General features: G+C 41.5%; 1 protein-coding gene across 1 annotated transcript in view; it reads left to right on the plus strand.

Moving 5' to 3' along the window:
* ARID3C (AT-rich interaction domain 3C) overlaps nucleotides 1-16,863 on the plus strand; it is an 80,957-nt gene that overhangs the window by 5,307 nt on the left and 58,787 nt on the right. The window contains exon 2 of the mRNA XM_072413989.1: nucleotides 6,395-7,078. Coding sequence (XP_072270090.1) covers nucleotides 6,395-7,078 — 684 coding nt within the window. The remainder of the gene's footprint in view (nucleotides 1-6,394; nucleotides 7,079-16,863) is intronic.

Raw genomic sequence — 16,863 nt, forward strand, 5'->3', positions numbered from 1 at the left:
CTGGGGTCATGTGACATCTGGGGGTATCTATAGGAATGTGCAGTTGTAGAAATATACACATCAACGCAATCATGTCATAAACCATCAGCTCTTCCAGCTAATATAAACCCTTGAAATCCTCCGTACAGCGCAGCTCAAATGATCACTCTTTAGTGTCAAAAGTCAAAAAGTAACTTGTTTTTGGTGTGTCTGTCAGCACCCAGATCAAAGTTACAGTTACAATGTCACATATGTCATTCTCTGGGGTTTAAAGTGCACCTATCATCAGATATCATATATACATGGTGGGTAATGTGTCATGGTGACACTTCCAGGTATTTATCACCTCTCATAGAGATCACAGTGACAAAGCTTTCATCTGCTTCTCTCTCCAAAAGGATGGAGCCATATGTGTTCAGTCATCATCCTGGGTGACTATCTGCTTCCCAGAGCAGCCTTTCCCAACCTATAACATGGAGGAACCATTCAAATAACTTTCATGTCTTCAGGGACCCCCTTCTATAATTCCTATATCCATGGATCACAGTATATTCGTGTGATGGTCAGTGGGAAGAATGTCACCCCTACAGATTATTGGGGTCACTGCAACAAATGCAACCTTTGGAGGAACCCCAATCCTGGGTGAGAATGGCTGTCCTGAGCTCTGAGATGTCACAGTCATGTCAATCCCGATGTCATTCAAGCCTCCCACCTTCTAAATTTCCAGCACTATGAGGAGACTTAGGAAATGCTTGCAGCAGAATAATCTCAGCCTAGTCAAAGTCACTGTCAGAAGTACAAGGGTGGCTTTATAATGATGGAGCTTTTCTGAACCCTGTAGCCTTGCCAGAAATGTAGTTATGCAGACTATAAAGTTACTGACAGGTCCACTTTAAATATCTGGGAAGGGATGGTGGGTGGAAAGTGATTGGTACACATTAGGGGGGCGTTAGATTCAGTTTGATGATAAAAGGTCGTTTGGTTTCCAGTCGGCTCCCAGAGTGTGTGATGTTACATTAGAGTGTAAGCTCCTTGGGACAGACTGATGTGCCTGGCTCAGTGTAAATAAAATCTGCACTGGGAGGGTGACATTAATCCCAATGTTCTGTGTACAGATACTGCGCTGCTGAATATGTCAGTGCTTTTCATAACCACAAAGCAGGGAATACACAGGAACAAAACATATAGGGAATTACTGCCATTAATTTGTAGCAAACACAACACACAAATAAAATCATCTTAAACAACAGATCTGCAATAGACAAAGATCAGCTATCCAAACAATGTCAAATTAACCCGACGCGTTTCGCGAATGAAACCTCTTCCTCTGGGATAGAGAGATTCTATTCTGCTAAATATCACCCAAAGCGAAATAAATGTGAAAAACTCGATGGTTTCTATATTGTATTATTCACTCGGCACACAATCTGATCTTTGCCCACCAGATTTGCCCAATGACATTGCTGCAATGGCTTCTTTATGTGAAAAACCTTTTTAACCATGATTAGATGATGATAGGAGCTGCAGATCTTCACTTTTTGCTCAACAAAAAACATCAACGGATAGAACATACAGCATGCTAATTTTATTTTGTATGCTATGAATATAGATGAATTCAGATAAATGTGAACATATGTGGATAAATCTGGATGAATGTGTATTAATATTATTATTATTATTATTATTATTAATAATGAACAGAATTTATATAGCGTCAACATATAACACAGCTCTGTACATTAAATAGGGGGTGCAAATGACAAATACTGACAGTTACACAGAAAGAAGAGGACCCTACCCCGAAGAGCTTACAATCTAGGGTAAATGTAGATAAATGTAGATGCATGTGGATGAATGTGGGGTTTGTAGCCCCTCTTGCTTCTGCAGTGTTAAATGATTCAGGGAATGTTAATAGAAATCTTTTTACAGGCTGAACGTTCCAACCTATATGGGTCTTTCTGCGCTAATATATTGTAAATACGTTGCTATAATTCATCCAAAAATCACCCCATCAGATTCACTCATTATCTCCTTTTCTGAAGGGACAAGGATTGGAGGTCATTTATCTATATCAGTTATGCTCAATCAAAGTTCTGGGGTTCCTCCAGATATTGCTGGGGGTTCCATGATTTGTGGCTGATGGATCTCCGATCTGATGATGCCGGCGTAGTTTTGGGGCCGACACCACTTGGTAGAGGCAGTCACATGACTCTAACAATGGTTTTATTGATGGTATTCTAGCTGCCACTGTCGGGGAGCATTCTGTCCCCTGGTCACCAATTTAGAATTTTTTGTTTCCTTTAAACCCCCGAAAATGTATTTATTTGGGGTTCTATAAAGCCTCATACAGACGTCCGATAAACATCAGATTGTGGATTGGAGATGAAGGGATGAACTCTGTATACACAGCACTGTTCTATGGGGAGAGGAGGATGAGCGGGTGGCACCCCGCTGTGGTTTTCGTCCATAGGAAAGCTCAGTAATCAGCTAAGGGGACGCTGTGTCAGATTTTGCACGAGATGAGCACAACTGTTTGTCTCGGGCGACTGTTATCTGACGTTACGTACGTAGCTTAACACCTCAAATTTATTCCAAGCGTTCCTCATGGGTAAAAAGAGAAATGCTGATCTCTATGATGTGCCCATATTATTACAGAGAGCTGATACAAAACCGTCCCTCGCACTCCGGTCTTTGCAGCGCTGGGTCCCAGGTTTGAATTTTAGCCAGGACATTATCTGCATGGAGTTTGCAGGGTCTCCCCGTGTTTGTGTGGGTTTCCTCCCACATTCCAAAAACATGCAGTTAGGTTAATTGGCTTCCCCCAAAATTATCCTTAGACTGTAATATTAACATATGACTATGGTAGGGACATTGGATTGTAAGCTCCTTTGAGGGACAGCTAGTCACATGACTATGGACTTTGTACAGCGCTGTGTAATATGTACGCGCTATACAAATACTGTGTAATATTAATGAAGGAGGAGAAGAAACTCTTGTGCTCACCCATCATTCCTGATATGGAGACACAATAGATTTTTTTATATAAAAATTTAAAAAAAATTTACAAAAAAAGATAAGTAAAAGTTTTGTTAAATTGCTGTTGGAAGTCTTTGCAACCAATCAGATATTTTTACAATCAATAGAAATTTTTTGTATGCATGATCACATTGTAGTGTCTGTTGTCTGCAGAAGGTGCAGGGATTGTATGAAATCAGCAGTCAGATATGTGACGGATTCACAGAATCTAAATGTATCCGATGTGTAGTAATGGGAAGAGCGTGCTCTGCTCATTATAAAGGGCACCAACCATCCCCTGTGCCAGGTCTCTAGGTCTGCACTTATGCTGTGCCTATTACAAGGGCCTCCCATGATCTCTTTTGCTGAGTTCCCAGGTCTGCACCCTTGTTGTACCCATTACAACAAGGGTGTCAAACTCAAATACACAGTGGGCCAAAATGAAAAATTTGGATAAAGTTGGATGCCAACCTTGATATTTATTGAAAAAATATCTACATTTGAGGAAGGTCTCTAATGAATGTCAGCAGAGGAGGGGGCGCGTGTGAGTCCTGACTGACGTGCCAGCGGCACTGCCTACAAGCGAGACAGCTCTAGTGGATATTTGGTCTTTTCTTGCGGGCCAAATATAATTACAGTGCGGGCCAGATTTGGCCCACGGGTCTGAGTTTGACTCCACTGCATTACAAGAGGCTCCCATAAACCCTGTGCTGAGTCCTGAAGTCTGCACCCATGTTGTGCCCTTTACAATGGGCTCCCATGATCCTGGTGCCGAGTTCCTAGGTCTTCACCCCGGTTATGTCCTTTATAATGGGTCTGACAATCCCCGTGCTGAGTCCCCAGGTCTGCTCAAGAGAATATAGAAAGCCAAGGCCACACTGACAGCTCCAAGCTGCACCTATAGCTATCCCATTTGGGTGGACGGACACTTTATGACAGGTTCCCTTTAAAACTGGCTGATTAGAAGGCCAGAATTGTCCACAATATTAAATCAATTTAATGTACAAAATGTATTTAATGTGAAAAACAACCAGGAAATGTATTCAAATATAAATTAAGAAAGAGCTGAAAACATTTTCCGATCCGATTCCTAGCTCTAAGAATAAAGTATTTGTCTGAAAACAGTCCTTAGATCAGTGATTCCCATCCAGGTTCCTGGAGCAATGAGCAGTTTGTGCGCCTCAGGTCAATTTAAAGTGACCCCAATGATCTTTTTGGCTATCTGTAAGGCTGACATTCTTCCCAATGGCCAGCAATGTAAGAGGAATTCTTCCCACTGACCCCCACACTAATATACTGTGATCAGTGGGTATAGGAAATATAGCTGGGGTTCCCTGAAGACCTGAAAGTTATTTTAAGGGTTCCCCCCATGTTATAAAGTTTGAGAAAGGCTTGGCTAGCATGTGCAATATAATCATCATTTTATCACATGTGTTATTATGATGTATATGTGTGTTGTATTTTATAATGTGTATTAGTATTCATTCTGAAACCCTATATATATATACACATATACCCCATATATACATATACATACATATACCCTATATATATATATATATATATATATATATATATATATATATAAATATACCCCATATACACATATACCCCATATATACACATATACCCCATATATACACCTATGCGTAGTCTTTCCAGTCTTCCTGAGTTAGGAACACAAACTGAACAACAGAACTGGATTTCTGACTTCCCAACTAATCCAATATTTCAGGGTGTAACTTTGATCTTTAGTTATAGTTTCCTATATTCCTGCACGGATGGTGAATCTCCATATACAGAGAGATGTCAATGTATATTCACTAATACAAATATCCCGGCTGTACAGTAATCAGAAATTAGATTTCCTGTGTGTTTCTATTGATCTGAATACATGTCATTTACATGTGAATTATAATCTGTCATTCCTTAAATAACAGTTATTTTTTCTTTTTTGTCCACCTTTCCCCTCCCCCACCTCACGTCCTTTCCCCCGTCCATCTCTCTGCACTTCTTCCTATATTTCTCTCCTTACTTCTGCTTTTCTTGGCCCTTCCTTCCTTTTTTTCCGACGTGTTATTATCAATGGTTTCCCTATTTTTCTGTATGCTTAATCAATTTTCTGTTATATTTATTTTTCTTGTGATTTTTTTTATCTTTTGATACATTTTGGTTCATTCTTTCTGTTTGGCCGGTAAATCTGGTTTCCTTGTCTTATACTTTTTCTTCATTTACAATTCTACTTGTCTCCTTTACTCTTCATTTCTCATTTCCCATTTATTCTCATTCTCATTTTTTCCTCTTTTTTCATTTTCCTCCTTTTTCTTCACGACCTTTATTGTCTCTTCTCCTCCATATTCTTCCTTCTTATCTTCCCCCCAATCTTTCTCTATTTTCCTCTCCTCCTGTCCCCTCTTCTCCTTTTCTCTTTATCCTTCTACCTGTTTCATCCCTCCCCTCTTTTCTTTTTTCTTTTCTCCTGTTTCCTTTCCTTCCCATCTCCGCTGTTTCCTCTCTTCTCCTTTCCTTTTCTTTTCCTTTTGCTCTTCTTTCCTTCTTCTCTCCTACACCACTTTCCTGTCTTCTATTCTCTTCCTTTCACCAATCTACCCTTATCTCCTCACCCTTTTTCTTTTCCACTCTACATGTTTTTGTTTTCTGTACTTATTTCTTTTTTTTCTGCTTTTTCTACTCTTTCTCCTCTCCTTCCCGTCCTTTTTTTCTCCTTCTCACCCCTATTGTCTCCTTTCCTCATCCTTCCCGTCTCCACTTCCCCGAATACCTTCCATCCTCCTCATTCCTCATGTCTTCTCTATTCCCCTTCCATACTTTCACCTCTGTTCACCACCTCTTCTCCCCTTCTCCATCCCTCTCTCTTTTTCCCCCCAAACCTTTCTTCTTTTCCTGTCTCCTCTCATATTGACCCATTCCTTCTCCTTTTCTTTTATCCCTATCCAACTTCTTTTCACTCTTCCTTCCCTCATCCATTCTGTCTCATATCCTTCTATCCTGCCAACCCCTCCTATCACCAATTCTTTCCTCCTCTTCTGTCTTTTACTTTTATTCTCCTTTCTGCAATTCTTTTCTCCCCTCTCCTCCCAACCCCCTATTTATTCCTCCCTTTTCCTATTCCTCTTTTTTCTCTCTCTCTCTTTTCTTTTTCTGTTGCTTTTTTCTGCTTTCCTCATTTCCTCTTCTTTTCCCCCTCCCATCTCCCGCTTTTCTCAATTTTGCTGTCTTCTCTTCCTTATCATTCTCCCCTTTTTCCCTCCCGTTTTCTCCTCTCCCTTCTCCTCTTCTCCTCACCCATTTTGTGCCTTCTCATTTTTCCTTCTCTTCCATTTTCTTTGTTATTCTCCTTTTCCTCTTTTTCTTGATTGTTTGTATCTGCCACTTCCAGCAAGCAGCATTTCCCGCTTCTACCTCTCTCCCATCTCTTCTTGTCGCTACTTCTTCCCATCACAGCTCCCCTTTTTCCGTTTCCCGTCCTACCCAGCCCTCTCAGACAGGATCTGCAGGTGGTGGAATGAGGCTCGAAGCCGTCATGGAGAACTTACAGCGCCAACAGGCAGCCCGTTTGGCCTTGGAGGAAAAAATCCGCCAGGAAAAGGACAGGGAGCTGCGTTGTTTGGTAGAGTCACGCATCCAGCAACAAGCGTTGGCTATTCGCCACTACCAAGCTGCTGTAAGAGCGGCTGCCGTGGCAGCAGTGACCACCCCTTCAATTTCCAAGACCACCAATACAACCACCATCACCACAGCATCCAACGCAACCTTATCTCAGAATCGGACTTCTCTGATCTTCCCACGAACCCCAATGCAGAAATCAGACGATGAAGAGTCTAAGCACAAAAGTGAGGGGGAAGAGGCAGACTTTGATGATGAAGATATGGATGACGAGGAAGGAGAAGAAGAGGAGGAACATATGGAGATGAACTCAAATATTCAACCAGGTTCACCCAGCAAGGGACTGGCAAGGGTCAACCAATCACAATTACCCAATACCAGTTCCCAATCACACAGCTTATCTCCTAATGGACAATCGGGTCAGCATGAGTGGACGTATGAGGAACAATTTAAACAGGTAAGGCAAGCCTTTGTTTATTCTGATTTAACATGAGCATGCTGAACTTTGTCCGAAGTATCACCAATCAACATTGTAACATAGAATTATGGGCAGAAAATGTTAATGTAGCCAAAACCTTTGTTTTATTCTTATGAATGGAATAGGGAATGCCTGATCAGTTTTGTGTCAAAAATGTTTTGGGAAAATTTTGTACAATTCTGTACAGTTTCATGTTGACAATAGTCACCAGTACATAGAATGCGAATCCCTCCACATAAATGTCATGGGTTCCATGGCTTATGGCGAAAGAAAGCCACCTGATGAAAGCAGACTGGTGGTGAGGTAGATGTTTCCAGTTCAAACCCCACCATGACCACCAGTCAGCCTTCACCAGGTGGCTTTCTTCGGCCAAAACCCATGGAACCCATGTCATTTTCTTGGAGGGATTCACATTCTTTGTACTTGTGACTATTTCATTGGCAGCCCATAGAAATCTCCTGCTAGTCAATGGGTTTTAGAGGTGGTCTCCACCTGTCCGATGCAGATCATACGGAAGACTATGGTATTCTGGAAGAGAGAATAAGTAAGGGAAACCCTAGTGAAAGGAAAGGCCTTTCACTAGGGTTTCCCTTACTTTTTCTCTTCCGGGATGGTGGTGGGAGCAAAGATTGAATTGGAATTTTCTATTTAGTCTCAATTTAAATAAAATTTAATAATGCCTCTTTATTTCATAATTCATATTCTTCCCCATAGGGGTGGAGTAGTGGCCCATTACCATACCCAGAGTAACCTTTCAGCAGTGATTTATCTTACCTTTATCACATTTTGGTTTCTGTAATGCTCACAGAGGGACCTGAGGTCCTACCTATGGCAGCTCTAATAAAGGCTGTATTCCTTATTGTTAAATAGCCGTACCTAGAAATTTGCAAATAATGGCTATATTTGTAATGGGCCAGGGCAGAATCCTAAAAAGACAGAAATGGACAGGGTGGCCAATTCTAAATTGCTAGAATTGACCAAAAACTCACAAACCATCCACAATTTCTAGGATGGTCATACACTGATTGGAAGGAGTCCTCCAATACTCACCCATCCTCAGAGGTGTCCAAGATGGCACAGCCTTTGCAAATTTCTCTTTCAATAATAAGGGCCTTCTTACACCCAAAGTAAATTTTTGTCACCTCCATAGGGAAGATCTGATATTCACAAGTGGTCCTCGTATTTCTTGGTCCATGTATAACCAATTTTATAGACACATCACAAACTGCACACAAAGATATTACAGATTTCATCAGTAAAATTGTGGCAGTACAACAAATCCATCTTCTGGCAATACAATGTAGATCCCAACGTAACAAACAAGAAAATGGCCACCTTCTGTGGTGGCTGCTACTATTCATCTTTAGTTGCATATCCTATAGACAACTTGTGATTGGTCAATGCTCAATTATAGAGAAAAAAACAACCGCTATTTGCAAGTGGAAGAGCAGGGGATTTCATGGTGCTTTTAGGTGGCATTTGCTTTAATCATACAGCAGGAAGAAGCTTTATTCATCATAGTCATGTATCAGGAATATCAAACAGTACAAAGGGCACAGATGGCTGAGAGGAATGTTCAGCTGGTTACACTATATACAGTCCGGGATTAGACATTATGGTGAATATAAACATCCATAATATCGGACTATAGTGAATTATTGTCAGAGGAAGATAAGTGAGATCTCAGCTATGCACTGGGACTTTGAAACAATATGATTAAGAATACTCCATGAGGATTTAATGAGATCACATAATGCCAACATGTACAATTGGGATTCTTTGGTCTGTCTGACTGGCCATTCGTTGGCGTTCAATGCATACAGCAGGGTCCAAGTTTGCCAACTCACTAAGCAAAGAGCATGTGCCAAAGCCCAAAAAGCGGACAAAAAGCAAAGCCATACCCAATGTTGTCATAAGCAAAGTCAGCATATATGTAAATATTTCCCACTGGAATCTGTATTCAAAACACCATCCCAAGTTATAACTGGCGCTTGACATTCTGGGCACATGAGCATTACAATACCCTCTGCCATACAGTTCACTGAGGCTTTTTTACAAATGCAATCTGATTTATCACTAACTGTTGCAACTGATTCACTTTATAGTATTGAGGGTATGTTTTGTATTTGCTTATCCAGTTCTGTATTAATGAAGAATTGTCTGAACGCACAATATAGCAGTTCCGGGTATGGTGTAGACAGGTGCCTCTATAGTTTATACTTTCATTATTTTCTTCAGAACTGCTTTATTTTGCACTATGGTCAAAAATATATTCACTGCATTCCACATGCCTTCAGGTGTCCCAAAGGGTCCTGGGAATTCTCCATCATACAAAGACATTGTGGACAATTGTACTCTTCCAGCCTTGTGGTCACAGTTTGGTGAGGACCCTTTTCTGTTCCCCCCTGACTGTGCCCCGCGGTACAAAGCCAGCTCCATAAAGACATGGAGTCACCGGTATGATGTGAAGGAACTCGAGTGTCCTGCACAGAGCCCTGACCTCAACCCTACTGAACACCTTTGGGGTGATTTGGAATGTTGAGCCAGGTCTTCTCATCCAACGTTCATACCAAAACCTCACCGATTCCGACAGACACCCGCCTAAATCTTATAGGAATCATTCGCAGAAGAATGGAGGATATCGTAGCAGCAAAAAAGGCAATTTCATATTATTGGCCATGGGTGAAGGGGAGGGAAACCCCATAATAATGGCCCTGATTTTGTAATGAGGTGATGAACATACTTATAGAGCTGTAATGATAAGGTTTCCTTAAATCCCATACTTTTTTAAAAAATATAACTTCCTACCTACTCTGTGATGTTGATATTTTATTAAAATAGATCAGCAGTATTTATTGAACCCCCACCCTTCCCATATATTTAAACCCCTTGAACTTGACCAATGGCACCATGGCTTTCAGAAATCTGCAATTCTAAAGTATGTTTTTCCTTTATTTACCAAACCGATTTGTTGTTTAAATTTCTCTTTAGGTATTTTGACTTGGGAATGGAGGGGGGTGGCTTTTATTGTCCGTCTTATTGGAATTTTGGTCTTTCAGCTCCTGTTCTTTTCTTGTGATGGGTTCTTTGTTTAGAAAAAACAAATCTTCAGATCTGGACATTCCTGTCCAGGGTGGGATTTACAAGGACTTGACAATTTTGTGTGTCTCTTGTCAAGAATAAAAGACATTCAAAGACTTAAGTGCATTGACTTCCCGGCTTCTGGGATCTGCCCAACCCTCATTTATCCCCCCTCCGAACAAGAAAGGTAAACTTTACCTTCTGACTCCCAAGTCTCCTTTTGTTTGCTTTGGGTTCAGAATCTTTTATTCCATTTAGTAAGCTGTGCACTTTACCTTTAAGAAGAAAGTTACACAGAGATAAAGATTTGAATGGAAACTATCCCAATTTTTTTGGAAACCCTGTCAGGATTTTTGTCCTCTGACTTCCTGCACCAGTGATCACACAGGAAGTTTGTCTCTAAGTATTAGTAATTGAAGGTTTACTTTGTCCATTTCAGAGGTTCAGTTCTCTCTAAAATTATTTCTTTCTATAGTTAAAGTCTTCCTATGCATCTTGGATGCTCTTGATATACCTCTGCCATATCCTCTGTCAACCTGGAAGTTTTTGGTCATCCTTTCCCATCTCTGTGTATCCCAGCTCTTCCCATCATATAAATAAATGCACAATTCCAGCAGAGATGGTGGACATCTCTTATAATGGGTACATATGTGATAGACCCAGGGGCTCAATCCACGAATAGTGGTAGCCCCTCATAATGGGCACAGCAGGTGTATAGTCCCAGACATTCAACATAAGGGTGATAGGAACCCTCATAATGGGCCCAGTAGATGTATGGAGCTGGGATGCAAAAACTCACCAATAATCCTTGAAAGATAGAAGCGACTGCCTGGGGTTTTACATTTCCCCTATAGAAGAGCACTGAGATATCAGTTCCCAGTCCAGGCCCTTGGAAATGACAATGAAAAAGTTCATTTTGTATTCTGTTCAATTCTGCATTGGTCATCAGGGTTCCTCCATGGTGGCCCTCTTAGTCCCAGGGTAGACGTGGCGCCCTTTACACGCCCTGACGTTTATTGTCTGGAAATTTCCTATTGTCTGCACGTCTGGGATGATCATTTGTCTTATTATGGTTGTGTCCATTCGTCAGGAGTGTGTAAATAAAAAACAACATTTGTACCTGGTCCTTTGCACTCACAGGTAGATTAACACCTGAGATCACTAATCCCATAATCTGCAGACTGCCAGGGGGCACTAATAACCTATAATACAACAATTAGGAGTCTTATGTGGGTCTAATCGGCCTTCATCCACATTCCATAGACCCGCACAACCAGCGCTAGCCAGACATTCCACCATTACTCAACATTGCCTGACATTGGCTATAGAAGTAATAACTTTTTAGCAATTTTGAAACCATTACGTTGACTTGGGCCCTTCTGCCCACTCCATATAAATGGTCCATAAGCAAGACATTGTAAAGCCCCATACAGGGGTCAGTGTTGGAAATGATCTTTGGTGAATGTTTCCAGTAACAATTCAGTGAAGGGACACTGTGCACACACAGCACCATTCTGTTCTATGGAGGGGGCAGGAAGACTGAGAGGCACCCCGCTGTTCTCTCCTTCATAGGGGTGCACCACCATCATTCTTAATTAGTCATTCATCAATCTGCCATGCCAAAAAATTTAACAACATCAGGCAATCACTGTATAGGTGCCAGATCTTGGGTGACAATCATCCGATGTGTATACATAGCTAAAAAAGGCCACCGGCAGTGAGAAAGCAATGTCTAGATTGCAACTAGGACCTAGGTAAACTTTTGGGATTTTGCCGGGAGATCATAGGTTATTAGTAATTGGGTTCACATTTACCTCAAAGTTGGTGTACATTAGTTGGTGTACAATCAGTCTAAATGTTGTTATCCCCACATATTGATCATTTACCTGGTTACCACTATGCACCTATCAATCAGCCTTCTTGCCCGGTCAATGCCCCCCACTTTGACCACCAGTAGGTGTGAGGGCACCTTGTGCTGAGTTTGCAATCAGAGTTGGGTGAGGGAACCAATTGCCAAAGAATGGGAATTCCCAATGGCATTGACTGAGAGCCCCCTGGTATAGATTTGATTCAACATTTATATGAAGTGGTTTATGGAAGTTTCTATTGGTATGGAATGATAATTGCTCCCATGTTCTGCCAAGAATTTAGCAGGTGGTAATTGTACCTAAAGCCCAGGGTTACTCAACCAGGGTTCCTCCGGGGGGGTTATTGTCTGTCTTGAGATTCCTGGGGGTTCCTTGAACAATTTGGACCTCTCATATAATACTATGTGACACCAATGATCTTTTTGGTAGGGGTGACATTCTTCCCAATGGCCAGCTATGTAAGAGAAATTTTTACATTGATACATTCATACACATTGACCACCACACTAATATACTGTGATCTGTGGATATAATAATTATAGAAGGGGTTCCCTAAAGACCTGAAAGTTATTTCAAGGGTTCCCTCATGGTACAAAGATCCAGAAACACTGCTACAGCCGGACGTTCAGGCTTATTGCAGAGCAGAGATTTACTGATCGGAGGGATTTACTCCTCAATTATTTGGCTGTGAAGTTTTCTGACAGTGAATCATCCTTAGCACCTTGCGCCCCCCTAATTGCGCTGACACATTCACCTGTGACACTCCGCTTCCTATTCATGTTGTGTTGAGTGAAATGATGGACGCATTGGACTCCAATGAGCTGGAACTGCGGGGAGGGGAGGGGAAGGAGCGGCTGTGATTGTCTTGGAGTGGCGCTGATTACATCCATCTACCTGACACATTTTATCTTATTTATCCTAAAACAATAACGTGCAAACATCACAGAGCCTGATGAAGAGAGCGATAAGAGGTGGGGATTAACATGGGGGGTGGGGAGGTAACCCTACCGCCTTCCTGAAGAACAAAAGTGCCCTCGCCGCACCTCCTATACCTTCCCAAAACCTAAAACAAAAGGTGTCAAATACCAAACCATTCTGGAAATCAGAGACATCCAAGCCAGGAGTCCACCAATCACTGAGCTCCATACAATGTATCTGAATAAATAATATCATTTATTGTATGGTGGAGCTGGAAGTGGAACTGTAGTGTCAAAATTATGGACAGGATTTTTATTGGAGAAGACACAGGCGACCTCCTATCTGCAAAAAAATATATTCACTTGCACGATTGTGCCAAGTATCCTGGCAGTGCCAGGGGCACGCATATTACGCCATCCTGGTCACGAGTCACGTTATTCCAGACAAGATGGCCAAAGATTGGAGATCACAAATGACAGATAGATTCAGACAGTGACACAGAAGGAGCATAGGACGGGTAGGTGAGGTTGAAGCGTTGGGTTTTGTGGGCTCCATTAAATGAGCAGAAAGTAGGAACAAGCCGAATAGGACGAGCAGACCATTCCAGAGAGTTGGGGCCGCTCTAGAAAAGCCTTGGAGCCGTGCGTGTGATGAGGTTATGAGTGAGGAAGTCATTAGCAGGTCATTGGAGGAGAGAAGAGAGCAGCTAGGGGTCAAAAAGGTAAGTGAGATAGGAACTGTGGGGGGATTTGTATATCAGGTAGGATTTGTGTATCAGGTAGGTAGGTGGGATAAGAGCTGTGGAGGGATTTGTGTATCAGGAAGGTAAGTGGGACAAGAACTGTGTAGGGATTTGAAGGCAAATCACAGGAGACAAATTTGACTATAAGGTGAAATATAAGCAAATGAAGAGAACTACAAAGAGATGCCATAGATGAGGGTAGGGCTGTTCACTTCCTGTCCTGGTGACACCCCGCAACCTCGTATTTCATCCCAGGTTCAGGACAGGGAATTCCTGAAGGTCACACTGTCAGTTAGACTGGAAATGGTGTTATTATGTTGTCACTGAGAATTTCATTGATGGAGCTGAGTGTTTCTACTCCTTCGGACCTTTTTATGAAGATCTGGGCTGGTAGAACCGGTCTCGGGAGTCGTGCGCAGGGCGTGTGGGTCTCACCGGCTGCTCCTCTATGGCGGGATGCTCCCCGGCCATCTGTTTTGTCATCTCACAGGTGCTGTTGTTGTTACAAGGTGCCCGCGTCCGACCGGCTTTGTTGGATCTCCGCCCGGCATTCCAGACGCATTCCTCCAAATTCAACAATAGCAAACGATTTATTTTTACTTTGAACAATTCAGTCACTCTGCTAATTGATAGAAAAGTGCGTGGGCACGGGTCAGGATGGCTCATCAATGAATTGGATAATCTTTGGTGACAGCAGAGTTTGTTTTATGTATTTTCATCTTTGTTGTCACCATGTTTAGCTATTTTATTATTTATAATATGACTATTATTAAACAGTATAGAGAAGGAAAGAAAGAGATAGGCTTTTTCTGGCAGTAGGTTTGATGGGAATACTAGTGTTTATTTCTATGTTTAGTGAGAGAAAAGTTTCTTCCTTATTTCATGATAGGCTAAATAGGAACTTTTCTAAATATATGATTACTATAATATCATGAAATAAATATTCTCCACATATAAATTACATGAACATAGAAAATGAACATTACATAAAAGATAATAGAAAGTGTGATGTTGTACTCAAACAGTCATATTGTCTCAATTGTTACCCGACGCGTTTCGCTCAAAAAGTGGCTTCTTCAGGCAATATAGAGACTTGAAATAATATAAACTGGAAGGAAAAGAAATACAGTACAAGCTTACGTAATAGTTTTTAGGGGGTTCAATAGGTTGGATAGAACAATATATATATAGGTCATTAAGCAAATATATTATATGTATCAGTTTCAAAAGTCAAGCAATGAAATAAAAGCAATTGTCAAGGTCCACAGAGAAGCCACCATGATGGAACATCATCCATGAATACATCTAAGATAGGATCACATTGCTTTATATAGGTATTGAAAGTTGACATAAGGTTTCCTAAAACACCATAGGAAAATACTAGTTCCCCAAATCAATAAAGAGGCTTAAAACCTATATATAGAAAGAATTCTATACACTTACTGTGGTTGAAAGAAGAGTCTCAAAGTATATTGTGGAATTGTGTACAGTGGCAGTGTAGAGATGCCAATATATAGATGGCACTGCAATTGTACTAAGAGGTCGAAAGAGAGTATAAGATGATCACTATGTGAAATAAGAAATCTGTCAATCAAACAGCATAGATGGGCTTCAGAAATATCAAATGGCAAATCCACTTACATTAAACTGATCATCTTGGTTACCCTTCTAACATTTAGTGGGTTTTATCTGCGTTTTAAATGTGCATATCCTTGATTAACTATTGTGGATAAAGATAACTATCACTGTTATCAGTGATATACTAAGAATATTAATAATAATAATAATAATAACTCCTAATTCACTGTGCACAATCTCCAATATTAATTACAGCTATAATTTTAAACGGCACTCCATCTTATCTTACCTTATCTCTACATATTCACCTCTAATGACGGTTTACCCGTGGATTGCATTAGTACATCTCTTATATCTTGGTGACTGTTGTCTCCATCTTATTTCACCACCAGATAAGTACCTAAGTACTCAATTATAGGTAGTTGATGAGAGCCAAAACCTTTTTATCTGGTATAGAAGAATATACTTTTTGTGAGTTCCCTAATATTTCATACGGTTACTGTGAAGAAGCATGATGAATCTTCCAGAACTTACATTTCTCATTGGTGATTCAGTGTGAAAGAGCCGAGTATCCGCAGGGGACTGACCTCGCCGAGTCTTATATAGAGATTATAATACTTTGTATCAGCGTGTACTGCGGCTGCAGACGCTAAACGCGCAGCCGCACTGAAGATTATGAGGTAGGAAGTAACTAGTCACTTCCGCCCCCGATGTACCTGAATGCTTTTTTGGGAGTTCCGCACGTGTATATAAGACTCTATGTCGGCGAGGTCAGCCCCCTGCGGATACTCGGCTCTTTCACACTGACTCACCAATGAGAAATGTAAGCTCTGGAAGTTTCGTCATGCTTCTTCACAGTAACCATATGAAATATTAGGGAACTCACAAAAGTATATTCTTCTATTCCAGATGAAAAGGTTTTGACTCCCATCAGCTACCTATAATTGAGTCATTTGGACTCACACAGCACATCAATGGCCCCACACACATAGCCGGACACACTTTAGACCCGGTATTTTCCAAACTCTGCAACCTCACCCTCCTTGACAACTCACCATTCCCCCTCTCTGATCATAACCTTTTCACCTTCAATCTATCGAACCCTTGCCCTCCCTTGCCACATCCCAGACTTGGTCAATGGCAGAGATATCCGTAACCTTCACCACAACCTTTTCTCAAACTGCCTTGCGTCCCTAACCCCCTCCCTCTCCAAAATCCCCTCCCCAGACAAAGCTGCCACCATGTTAAACCACTCTCTTTCCCTGGCTTTGGATAATGTTGCTTCTGCCACATTCCGCTACCCCCGTCATGCCAACCCCCGACCTTGGCACAACAATCACACCAAACAGCTAAAAAAGTCTGTTCGTGCAGCCGAGCGCAAGTGGAGGAAATCTGGCCTCAGCCCTGACTTCATGGACTACAAAGCCAAGCTACAAAACTTTAACTCAGAGCTCACTGTCACCAAGCAAAATTATTTCTCTGCAGTCATTTCCTCTCAAGCCTCCAACCCACGCAACCTCTTCTCTACAATTACCTCCCTCCACAACATCCTTCTCTGCCCAAGACATTGCCACCTA

Source organism: Pyxicephalus adspersus, chromosome 6, assembly GCF_032062135.1.
Source record: "Pyxicephalus adspersus chromosome 6, UCB_Pads_2.0, whole genome shotgun sequence".
In the NCBI taxonomy this organism is placed as follows: domain Eukaryota; kingdom Metazoa; phylum Chordata; class Amphibia; order Anura; family Pyxicephalidae; genus Pyxicephalus; species Pyxicephalus adspersus.